The sequence below is a fragment of the Protopterus annectens genome, chromosome 3.part0 (genome assembly GCF_019279795.1).
Source record: "Protopterus annectens isolate FY-2018-M chromosome 3.part0, PAN1.0, whole genome shotgun sequence".
Classification (NCBI taxonomy): Eukaryota; Metazoa; Chordata; order Ceratodontiformes; family Protopteridae; genus Protopterus; species Protopterus annectens.
The window spans coordinates 1,505,987,477-1,506,001,086 of record NC_056731.1 but is presented as its reverse complement, the minus strand read 5'-3'; the positions used below and the strand labels follow the sequence as shown (position 1 = coordinate 1,506,001,086).

General features: G+C 35.9%; 1 protein-coding gene across 1 annotated transcript in view; it reads right to left on the bottom strand.

Annotated features, from left to right (window-relative positions):
- Window positions 1-741: 741 nt before the first annotated feature.
- Window positions 742-13,610, bottom strand: part of RP1 (RP1 axonemal microtubule associated) — a 652,673-nt gene continuing 639,804 nt past the window's right edge. Inside the window, exon 14 of the mRNA XM_044065894.1 lies at window positions 742-969. Coding sequence (XP_043921829.1) covers window positions 742-969 — 228 coding nt within the window. The remainder of the gene's footprint in view (window positions 970-13,610) is intronic.

Below are 13,610 nucleotides of genomic sequence, written 5' to 3'. Positions count from 1 at the left end.
GGCAATACACATAGCAAATATGTCATTGGCTTAAAACTAACAGAGTTCAAGAGGGGGCAACATTGTGGTAAGAAATGAAGTTGCAGAATATAATTGGATAGATTACTTTAGGGCAGATAAGCCACCCAGGTTTAAATACAAGAAATACTGTTTAATCCATTTTTAAAGTTAAAAATAGAGTTTGTATGATGTTATATTGTTGTTTTACTGTTTTACTGTTTATAATGTTTTTAAATAAAGTGTGATGTTGGTTTAAATGTTTTAGGGCTAGTTTAAATTATATTAATTTGATTGCAATTAATCATGTGACTAATTGGCTGGTTTTTGATATAAATGTTGAGTGTAATGGATGTCTTTTATCTGCATTGAGAAAGAGTTGATGCAACTCGAAAGCTTTGCTTTTTACATTCTGCCTTCTGAATAAACCACAAATGATCGAGTTCCTGCTTCTTCTGTTTTTTTTTTTTTGGTCATATTGGCATTTTGGACTCTTGCTTGGTACTTGTGACTTTTTTGGACTGTATTCTCATGGCACAAACAGTGGAGTAGAGCTGTCATCATCATCATCATCATCATCATGATCATCTTCTGCACATAAGAAGGCATAAAAGAAATGACAAATATGGCCTTACAGCCTAAGCATGTAGCTATACATCTGGAGCTAATAGCTTCAAGTGTATAGTTGAACAATGCTAGTTTACCTTTAGCTTCACAGTGCTGTTTCCTTTGTTGAAATCTGTTTTATGAAGAACTTACTTTTCCATCGCAGTGTTCTCCTTCCATCCTGAGAAACATCTTTGGGTACTGCACACTCTCAAACATGTATACTGCGGTGCTGACTTTGTGAACTCTCAGGTAGGCCTCCTCGGATTTTTCCTCTGTCCCACAGCAACTTCCACTAGAACTTATACTCAGGGCCTGATATAGACTTGTGCATAACAAAATAACTCCTTTGTCATGGAATACTCCCTTAACATAAAAACAAAATTATGCAGATTAGCCTTTTTATCATATATTCAAGTTAATGTTAATAGCAGATTGTAACTTTTACACTCAGTATACGCATCAAATTAAGGACACATCGTAGTGTGACTGGAAAAATATATAATAAAGGAAACAAAATTATGTGCTGAATAAAATGTTATAATCATTAAAATAATTAAATGATGGATAAGAAAATATAATTCTGCCTAAAGATAATTTCTGCAAAACTGATAATGACACACAGTATAGGAAAATACATATTTCAATAACAATAAAAGTTTCATGAACTCAAAAATAATTAGATTAGCAATAATAAAATGAATTTGTTTTTTCATTTGTTTCTTTATCTTTGCTTATTAACTTATCTGGTGGCTATTTTTTACAATCCTAAACAAAATAAACATTAAATATTAACAATGTCATCTGCAATGAGAATAACACACACATAGTTGAATATATCTGCATATAACTTATATTAGACAAAATAATTATAACAGGAAAGGATAATTTGTCTTCTGAAAACTGTCACATTACTACTGTGAGACAGACAGACAGGCAGTGAAAACTGGAATGCAAAGATTACTTGCATGAAAAATGTTTACCCATCTGTTTCTGTAAGAATGCCTGTAATTAGAGAGTACCTTACACAGAATGAATCATCAGGCATTTATTTGTATAGGTAACTATATAAGTATTTTTCATTTATTTAGTAATTTAGCCTTTTATTAATTTTTTCCCTTTGTTTACTGGGATAGTATGACAGGATTTAGCACAAACTCCTTTTCAGTGTAGGCCTGGTGAGAAAAGCTCCACATATTATGCAATAATTAAACACACACACACACACACACACACACACACATATCTATAGCTACCTATCTATCTATATATATATATATATATATATAGAGAGAGAGAGAGAGAGAGACACACACACACACACACACACACACACACACACACACACATATATATATATATATATATATATATATATATATATATGGGTCCATATCTATTCATCGAACTGTCATTGACTCTTCAGATCATCGAAATTTCAGGTAAGCTATACCCATGGTAGCACTTGTTTTTCTGGTACAAATGGTTCACATCATTACCTACAATTTCCCTACACACGTTGTTATTTACATATAGCCACAAGTGCTACCATGGGTCCTGCGAGGGGGAGGATAGCTTACCTGACATTTCGATGATCTGAAGAGTCGATGTTTTCGTGTCGATGAAGTGCGTGTCGCTGTAATGACAGTTCGATGAATAGATATGGACCCATATATATATATATATATATTTAAACGAGATATTTATACAGAGAAAGAGTTTACATTATGGGACTATATTAGGTTCAGTATAGGTCCTTCTAAGAAGAGAGAAAAATAATATTACAAAGAAAGTACTAGTAAGAAATATAAAGCTGAGTGGGATTATGAGAAGTTATTATAATGAGAAATCAGAAGTGAGGAAAGGAGTACAGTTAGGATGTTTCCAGAGATAAGAAGAACTTAAATATATTACTGTTATGGCAGTCCACCCTAGGAAGATGCAGGAACATTAGTATTTTTCTCTTGGGTGACATTTTTAATTTCTTGTTGAAGGATTTTCTATTTTGTTCAGTTTTTTAGTAGTAGAAAGAGTGAGTTCTTAATTTCAGAAATGTTGTTTGAGTGTGGGGATTCCTATGAAGAATTTAAGATTTTATTATGGCAAGCAGCGATATATTTTAATCTTAGTTGTCTTTCAGGGGAGTAGAGCTTTATTGTGTTATTTAAACTGGACAGTTGTCTGGCATTTTTTGTTACCAGCATTCTTTGGTATATATAAGGTACATAATGTAATACATTTTATGTTTATTGAGTTATTTACCTTGGAAATACAAGAAAAAGAGCTTCAACATTGAGAAAAATTAATGACTTGTTCAGGCCGACTCATTATAATAAAACTAACTATAAGTATTACTTAAGTAATATTTATCTAAGTAAGCCTCTGATGGCTGTATCACTGAAGTAAGATAATATAAAAACACAAGTCAGGTGAAATAAAAGGAATCTTTATTAAGCCACGAATGGGAAAGAGAGATTTCGTCTGCACAACTATTTTCAAGAGCTGTAGACTTTTTCTTCAGATCGATGTCAATGCCAGTTTGTGTTTTTACTTTACTTGTTAAAAGAACCTGGTAACTATATCAGAGAATTGCTTCACAAGCCACGTGACAGTTTAGCATGGCATGGTAATTTGTCTGCAGTGTATTCTCTAACTGCAGAAGAATGAGAGTAAAATAGAAGGGGATCAAAAGTTGCAGTATGAGTTGAAAAAAGGATATTAATATTGTTACTGACTTTTCATGGATATTGCTGTTTCTGGGCCTTAAAAATTAGTAACTACAAAATGAATGTGCATATTCTAATAAACTTTTCAGAAAATGACATAGAAAAGTTATATTTTTAGTTATAATATGGTAATTTTCTTTTCTTTCTTTTTCCTGTTTGAAGCTTTACTTCTGTGCAGAAATACATATTATAGTCAGGTTTGATACTATGATACCTCAATATAAATTTTATTCTGGAGTAATTATGTATTTGTTACCATATAGAAAACTAATTTCAACATTTCTTTTCCAAACTGAATGTTATGGAAATATTATCATTTGTGAATGTCTTTTGGGCATTCTGCTTTGGATTTGATTCTAGTTGCAGAAGATCATATCTTTGTAATGGACAAAGATTTTACTCTAGACATTTTATGGATAATTGATTATGATAAAACGTGAATATGCGTTTATTTTAAGCCAAGAAACTGATACATCTTGAGAACATATATTTAATTTTTCACTAGTCAAACTGTGTTTTACTGTTATCATTTAAAATTTTCTATATCTGTTTTTTTTCAGAAATAAATATTTGCATATTCTATGAACAGAGTGCCAACATAATTCTAATAGTTAATGGCACTGTCAGTCATAGCTCATGGCATACAAATATATTTGCTATAATCAGAATGTGTAACACTGTAAAGCATATTGCATACAAAAGGCCTGAAAGTAGCATGTATCACTATTAGGCCATTTTTCTGAAACAGTATACATTATTCTAGTTAAATTCCTATGTAAATATGACATGACTGTCAGTTGTGGATGCCAGCTACTTTGTAATTTCAGTGATGAAGGCATGTAGACAGCTAATTTTTAGATTCATTTTGCACATATATATATATATATATATATATATATATATATATATATACACACACACACACACACACACACACACACACACACACACACACACACAGAAGGCAAATAACATATTTATAACTTCACAAATTGTACTTTTATCAAGAAAAGTATTTAGGTTTTACTTCAGTAACCTAATTTCTGATCAAAGCATAGGAAATTGAATGGCATATAATCGCAGTTTCATGTCCTAGTCAGTGACATTTTAAGATAATGACAAGAGAACATTAAGTTCAGTAACCCAAATTCTGAATGATGAATAAAAGATCGAATAGTATATAACTCTACACAAGCGGTCACACATCCTCAGAAACAGTTAAGATAATATCAGAACATTGAATAAATGTGCACATAAATAAATAATTACCTCATCTCACCACCAACTAGAAATAAAACAATAAATGAATAAATTAATAAATGTATGCCACTTACCACCAACTGGAATGAATGAATAAGTAAATAGATAAATGAACAAATAAATAAAATTAAGGTCAAATAGTATATAATTGTACACAAGTTGTCGCACTTCCTACTCAGAGACAGTTCAAGATAGCAAAATCAGAACATTGAATAAATACATACATAAACAAATAATTACCTCATCTTACCACCAACTGGAATTAAAACAATAAATGAATAAATAAATAAACATATGCTGCCTTATCACCAACTGGAATGAATGAATAAGTAAATAGATGAATGAACAAATAAATAAATCCTGCAGGAACAGTATAAATTGACAGCGCAGAGTACATCAGCAGGACAAAGTCCAGCCGAAAATAGTTTTGGCTGGCACTGCGATCATTTTATTGAATAAGTTCATGGTTTCATGTGATGGCAAAAATGAAAAAAAAATCGGTAATGTTTGGGGGATCCAAAGCACTAACACCCATTTCTCCTATCTGCTACTGAAACTACTACACCAACAAGCACCTTGCTAACAGCATTTACAAAAAATCTTCCTTAAAATATTGCAGTGCATACTTACTGGCACAACCTTGCTGTCTTTTAAGAGTTTGCTTTCAATATTCACGTTGTCAATATCTTGAATGGTCACTGACTAGGACATTTGACTGCTTGTTTACAATTATATGCCAATCAGCCTACCATGAGCTGATTAGAAGTTAGGAAGCCTTTCAGTTCTAATGCAAAAGTAACTAAGAGCAGGTGTACTCTGAACATACTTTGCATTTTATCACCTAAAAAAACTCATACATTACCCCTTTACATAAACAAAATATTATAAAGTTTTGTAGACAGTCACACTGTATGGCTGTTTATTCCCAGTGCAAGAAAATACAAACAGGTTTATGTTGAAACTGCACAAACAACCTTACCAGTATTATTACTATATTTTTGTTCTGGTACTTCCAATGACTTAGTGAAAGAAAATTCAACTTTCCCATAATTTTTGATCTGGAATTATTAGCTCCCACAGCTAACCATCATCTATTTCTAGGGTGTCTTCTCATTCAACAGGTCTACCAAACCTAATTTAGCCACCCTAAAATAGATTCATATCATATTTAGGGCTGATGAGAACACCAAGGCTACCTGGACAGAGTTATACTTTTGCTGAAAGAGTTTTTCACCCAAGATCTAAACTCAGTCCCTGAGGGTGCCCATCCTTTGAGGGGTAAGTGTGCAATGGGCTTTGCAGTGAATTATCCATACTTCCACACTTGATTCAGCCATAGCCCTGTCACTTTGGGAAATACCATCCCAGATGCTAAGATCCCGTGGAGATCAACGCAATGGTGTCCCCTGAGGATGGATGTGTCCATCCTCCCATGGTGTGTCTGTGCATACTCACTTATCCCATGAGGATTCACATGTCCATCCTCCAATGGTGTGTCCATGCATATCCACTTATCACATGAGGATGGACGTGCCCATCCTCCTATGGTATGTCTGTGCATACTCACGTATGCCCTGAGGATGGACATGCCCATCCTCTCATGGTGTGTCTGTGCATACTCATGTATCCCCTGAGGATGGACGTGCCCATCCTCCCATGGTGTGTCTGTGCATACTCACTTATCCCATCAGGATTCATGTGCCCATCCTCCCACGGTGTGTCTGTGCATATTCACTTATCCCATGAGGATGGAGGTACTCATCCTCCCATGGTGTTTCTGTGCATCCTCACTTATTCCCTGCGGATGGACATGTCCATCCTCCCATGGTGTGTCTGTGCATATTCACTTATCCCATGAGGATGGACGTGCCCATCCTCCTATGGTGTGTCTGTGCATACTCATGTATCCCGAGGAGTCACGTGCCCATCTTCCCATGGTTTGTCTGTGCATACTCATGTATCCCCTGGAGATGGACGTGCCCATCCTCTTATGGTGTGTCTTTGCATACTCACTTATCCCATGAGGATTCACATGCCCATCCCCCCATGGTGTGTCTGTGCATATTTACTTATCCCATGAGGATGGACATGCCCATTCTCCCATTGTGTATCTGTGCATACTCACGTATCCCCTGCGGATGGATGTGCCCATTCTCTCTGTAATGTACACACCCATTTAGCTACACTTAAACATCCCTTAGGGCATTATATACAAGGATATATTATTATTTTCTGTAGGTTATGGGGTGTGTATTGTGGTGTTGTGACAACTGCTTGGGACTGTGTTTGTGACATACTGCAATGATTGGGCTTTAAGATTCTGTGCATGTTTCATGCTGATGCATGACATGTACAGTATCAGCTTTATTTGTTTTGTGGGGCTGGGGTTGTGCTTGTGTACACTTGGGGGATTTATCCCTTGTTAATGTGTGTATTTGCACACATTTCCTGCTTCTGCAGACTGCAGAAGTGCCCTACGGCTGTGACACACTCCCTGTATTGCTTTCCTACTACCATTTTTTTCAGTGAAATGCTCTATTTTGTATTTCAGTGTCCATGGACACTGAAATACTGGCATAATATTAGAGCTAAGCTCTAATATTATGCCAGTACAGCTTCAGAAGTGCTGTACAGCACTTTCTGAGCACAGGGGGCATATTTAGTGTCCATGCACTGCACGGACATTCCCCCTATGCTTGCACACAGAACCATGTCTGATTTAGAGCACCGCAGTGCACCTTCATACATATGCATGGCATGCTGCTGTGGTGCACGGGAATGGTCACTTCCATGCAGGAATAATCTATTCCTGCATGGAAGTTTGCTGAATTCTGGGGAGGGAGTAATGTTAGGTTAACAGGGTTTATGTGGATATGGCTGTTGTGCATGATTTAAAGTCTGACATTATGGTGTTATGTTGTTGACATAACTATCACCTGTAGGGCTATCATCAGACTGGTCAGAGTTTGGTGCCTAACATTTGATGTGTTACTCACAAATATTTTGTCTTTATACATTCAGTAGTATACTCTGAGGATTCACAACACAAAACCAAAAGCAGATAGTAGAGAGACCGCAACCACAGTAATTTTATTAACGTCAATAAAAACTGATACAACGTTTTCATCAGTGTAATTCCTCGACTTCTTCAGATATAAAATTCATTACACAAGCATAGTATTTATAGTATTTAATTTCATCAATTAAGAACCTTCTAATTAATTTTTAAAGGCAAACGTTCTGAAATACCTAGTATCATGATATCAGATCCTTAAAGTCTAAAAAACTGAGACCCATGTGTATACTGGGTTAAATTCTTAACTACTAACATATTGTATAAATGTTATTTAAAAAGTACATGATGAATATTATATAAAAATCATGTGTATAAGTAATATGTATAAATTGAATATTCATCTTCACTTAATAATAAAAAAATTGTACAAGTATAAAATTTTTTTAAAAAATGTTACAACCATATAATATTACATTTAATTATGCATACATAAAATTTACAATTTAGCAGCTTTCAACCTTAATAACGGTGCAATGGATATATGGACATTCATACCAGGTGGTCTGTTAGCTTGCAGCAACACCTGCCTGTAGGTTTCCCGGTATTCTAATTTGGTCTCCCGTGGACCACCTCTGTTGCCCCTATACTGTGCCTCAAGTACAAAAAATACAAATTTGGCTTGTTGGCATGTCAGGGTATGTCGATATAAAGCATTGCTAGGATTATGTTTTTGTATTTCATATAAATGTTCATATATCCTACGCTTCAGGTGTCTCTCCATTTTTCCTACATAAAACCCCAGACAAACCTGGCACATACTCAAATAAATTAGCCCTTGGCTAATACAATTGGAATAATTGGATGCAGTAATCCATCTGTTTCTGGCTGGAATATAAATTTTATCTGTATGTGCTATATGTTTACATTGTACACAAGCTCCACATCTGTATGTGCCTCTTCATTGATTGGAAAATGTCTTGGTCCCTATCTCTTGTTGCAATATACTTTTAATGCTTCTCCCCTTATGGAAAACTGTTCTCATGGTTTTCCCTTTTAAATTAATAAGGTCTGTAATGTCACAAAAATAACCCCATTCTTCTTCAACTATTCTTTTGATAACACCAGAATTGGCACTATGATCAGTGGCAAATACTGTTTTGTAACCTTCATTAAGATCTTGAACTTCACTAGCAACAGAAAATTTTGGCACATTGCCTGTGCCAAGGATGGGCATGTATATAGTTTCCCTGCCATCCTTGACTTCTTTACTGATATTTTCAATAAACTCTAAAGGGTATTCCCTCTCCAAAAATAAAACTTAGTTAACATTGAACATTCCTGGGCATAGTCAAGGTTGTCAGATGTCATAGGTGATGCTCTGACAAACTGTCCCTTGACTATGCCCTTCTTTTTATATTTTGGATGAGAACTAGTAAACCTGATGTAACTGTTAGAAAAAGTAGGTTTCCTGTATATAGTAGATTAGAAACATTCATCTTCAACTCTCAAAGTCACATCCAGGTAGTTAACCTTACCCTTGGTTACATTTTGTGTGACTATGTCTGTGGGACACTTGTGTTTCTATAGGGGTTTCACAACTTCAGTACACTGACACCTCAAATCTGGGCCTACTACACTACTCTGGTTGAGAAACATAAGTTACTTAATACATAAATATACAAACAAATTAAAATTGTACTGATTTTACATACAGAATGGAAATGGCTTTGGTGGGGCTCAAACCATGAGCAACTACATGTAAAGTGCATGTTCTAACCACTACACCATCTCATTATGATTTGTATTGGATGTCTATTTCTATTTAACTTCTTGTGCCGTTTAAGGTGGGCTAAGCATAGCTAAGCAACTGGCACATCCCCATCAGCTACACTTAGACTTTATTGCAGATGTGAAAAAAATATATATTATTTGTTGGGGGCTGTGCTTTGCAAACGTTGATGACATATAACTTTTCACAGTATGTCCAGATTTTTTGTTTTATATTCTTGGTCCACTTTTCATAAACTTTTGGCTTTCTGGCACATCATTAAAGATTGAAGTTTGAAAATAATGACAGACATTTGCATTTTAGACTTCATACCCTTCAGAAAACGCATGCTAATGCAAAACCTTTTAGTCTATCATCTTTCTAAGTTTTATAAAACGAACCAGGAACAGTCCACAAAACAAAACAAAATTACTCCACACCAGTTCCTTAAAATGTAGGGCGTCCTCACAGTACGACAATGCAGGCAGTTAGGTGTACTTAAAACTCCTTTATTCACACTTAAAACACGTTAAGCGCTTTCATCACAAAGTGACTTCATCAGAACAACTTCAACAGTAAAATACACATCCATATATATCCAATAAATGTCACATGATCCTAATTGCACACACCTCATAACCACCTAATTGAACACTTTTGTTATATATGTAAAAAACTACTCTTTAATACTACTGACTGCAAGCTCACTGCTTAGGACACCCACATAAGCCATCAATACATTTTCACTTCATAGTTTTCATACAAATTAAAATGTATAAAATCCACCTTTTTTATACATGTGTATATAAAAAAATGTAAAAAATGTGTAAAGTGTGTATAAAAAAAATACAATTGATTTACAATAAATATATACATAACACTTTCCTGTCTCCCAAAGGGTGGTTCTAAACCCTACTACCAGGCCCCTTGCTTTGCCAGCTTCTTAGCCACCTCGGTCTATTATATGCCACTCCCATCCCCCCACTCCTTACATACATTGCTGTCAGCAATTGTCCAAAATGGGTTTAATGGATATGTGGTCATTAATTCCCGGATATACAGAAGCATTTAATCTTATTTGCCACCTTACCTCCTTGTCGCTCACCACCTTTTTAAGGTCACCCCCTCTCACTTTGTCCTCAACCACTTCCAAAATTCCAAATTTAAATGACGAGCAGCCCGCACTATTTTTCAAGTGCCTCCAAAGGGCATTATTCTCATCATTCTTCCTTATACTATAATAGTGGTCGTAAATTCTATTCCGTAAACATCTAATAGTTTTTCCCACATAAAAGCAGGAACACTGGGAGCAACTGGCCAGGTACACTAGATTCTTAGTCCTACAATTCCCTTTGGCAAAAGTAATTTTAGCTTTATTATAATTCTGTAATGTGATGTCTTTTCCTTCAAATATATGCTGGCATTGCTGGCAAGTACCACATTTCTTGGTTCCCCCCTTTTTTCCTTCCTTATTTACCTCTACCTTCCTCTCCAACAACCATTTCAGGTTGGAACCATTCTTATGCACAAAATTAGGTTCTGTCCCCACTATCCTTAATATTTCGCTGTTAGCCTTTAACACAGTCCAATTTCTTTGTATGATACCCTTTATATCCCTACAATGAGAAGAGTACTGTAGGACACAAGCCTTCTTGAACCTATTGTCTGTCCCTCTAACATTTGGGACCCTGTTGGTTACATTTAAATGTCCGGACCCTAGACCTAGAAGTGGCATGTACTTTCTTCCCCATTCCTTCCTCACGTACTCGCTGGCATCATTTATCATGTCCATAGGATACCCTCTTTCCAAAAAAAAGTTTTTTACCCTCTCAAGTTCTTCCTCCAAGTCGTTACCATTGGAGGTCATCCGTGCTACCCGGATACATTGCCCCTTAATGATGTTCCTTTTTTGAACCCAGGGGTGATTGCTGGAAAAATGCAAATAGGAATTGCTAAAAGTTTCTTTCCTATATATATTGGACTTAAATTCTCCATTTGCAGTTGTAATCCTCACATCCAAATATGGAATGGTAGTCCTATTTTTGTTAAAGGTAAACTTAAAGTTCTCACTACATGTGTTAAGATAACCACAAAACAGTTCTAACTCGTCACTACTACCCTTCCAAAGTACAAAGATATCATCCAAGAAACGTAGGTAGCAAGTGACAAACTTATACCATTCAGACTCAAAGATGTATTCTTTTTCCCAATCATATACTACAAGATTGGCATATATGGGGGCACAGGCGGCCCCCATTGCCACTCCCTTAGTCTGTTGATGGTATTCCCCCTCATAATAGATATAATTATGGGCTAAAACTGTCTCCATATATTCAAGTAACAATATACTTCTGTCACCGGCTACCACTCCTAAGCTTTGAATACTCTCGTGAAATCTCTGTAAACCTTCCTCCTTTGGTATGTTGGAAAATAGGTCAATGACATCAATAGTCACTAACCAATTCACCCCTTTGGCCAATCCCGGGTCAAGCCTACCTAGAAAATCCCAAGAATCTCGTACCAAATGTGGTATTTTCTTTAATGATGGCTTGAGCCATTTGTCAATAACCTTCCCGAAAGGGAAGGTTTTGCCCTGGCTGCCCGAAATAATAGGCCTGAAAGGCGGATCTTGGATGTCCTTGTGGACTTTAGGAATACCGACAATAGTCCCTATTATCGGATTCTCCACTTTCAGAAACTTGTACTGTTCCATATCTATTCTTTCCTCTAACAATAAGTCTTCCAACATCAAGTCCACTTTATGATATCCTATATGCACCTCATTTCTAGAGGAAATCACATATTTACCAGATTTAAGTAACAGGTCCATTATTTTATTTTTATAGTCATTTGCTGGGAAAAGTACAACCCCTCCCCCCTTGTCCGGTTTCATTATCCGTATGCTCTTATCCTCCTGTAATTCTTTCAATGTGGCCTGTTCTTCCTTAGTTAGATTAAACCTCTTCAAAATGTGACTCCGTTTACTATATTTGTAAATGTCATGGGTTACAAGTTTCTCAAACGTGTCCAACAGCTTATTAAGAGGTGGTGTGTATGTACTAGTAGTTCTAAACTCATTTTGAACCTGCTCCGACCCAGCGTATTTCACGCTTAAATTAAGTTTCCTCACAAACTTTTTGACATCTACAATACTGTCCACTGTATTAAAGGGTGCATGGGGTATATATTTCATCCCCTTTGATAGAAGTGTAAAGTGTTCCTTCCTTAACTTAACGTCGGTATAATTGTAGATGTGAAAGTTATCAAATGAACTAACAATTTCATTTACCTTGACAATCTCTGGGGGGGGGTTTGTGGGGCCAGACTGTAATACCATCGTCACCTTCTCCCTTTTCTCCCCATGTGTCCATCCCTTCCTTGATTGTACATCCTTCGATCCCCCTCCATTTCCATTCCTTCGTCTAAAAAATCCCTATGATTAGGTTGATTATAAAAATCATTAGTATCATAGTTGTTATACCTATTTTGATTTTGGGACCGATAGGTATTTCTGTTGTTCGGATGCCCACTGTGTGTCCCCTTCCCCTTAAAGGTGTTACGTTTTTCAAATCCATTGTTATAATCATTCTTCTCCCATCTATACACTTCACCCTTTTTATACTGTTCCAAATCCCGGTTAAACTTGTTGCATTTGCGTTCAAATTGTTTGTCAATAACGCCTGCAACCCAGTTAAACTGTGATTCATAGTACATCTCACACTCATCATATAACAGGTCATGCACAATCGTGTTGTTTAATTTATCCAACTCATTCAACAAAATGCATATACGTTGGTCATTGCATTCAATTATAAACTTCATAAATGAGAACCCAAACCCATCAAATAGTTTAGAACATTCTTTTTTACTATTTTCATCTAGTATTACTCCCATGGGTACCTTAAAAAATCTTAGGCCCATGGGAACTATACCTTTGTCAAGACAATTCTTAAGATATTTATTGTCCAATTGTAAACTCTTTAAAACCTTCAACTTTTTCCCAAAGAGAAAAATAGTGTCCTTTAAATTCTGCTCACCAAGTAACTCTTCATTTTTGTTACTAATAATACAACCCCCTGTATCCCCAAATTCGTATTGTCCATCCAAAAAGGTGTTGTAATTAAACCGCCTTTCCCCCTGTACATTATTAGAAGGTGGCGGTTTCACAGTACCTTTGTCTTTCCCATACGCCGAAAATGCGTATGTTTTCTTAGGCACCGTCCGCTTAGGCCTGGCA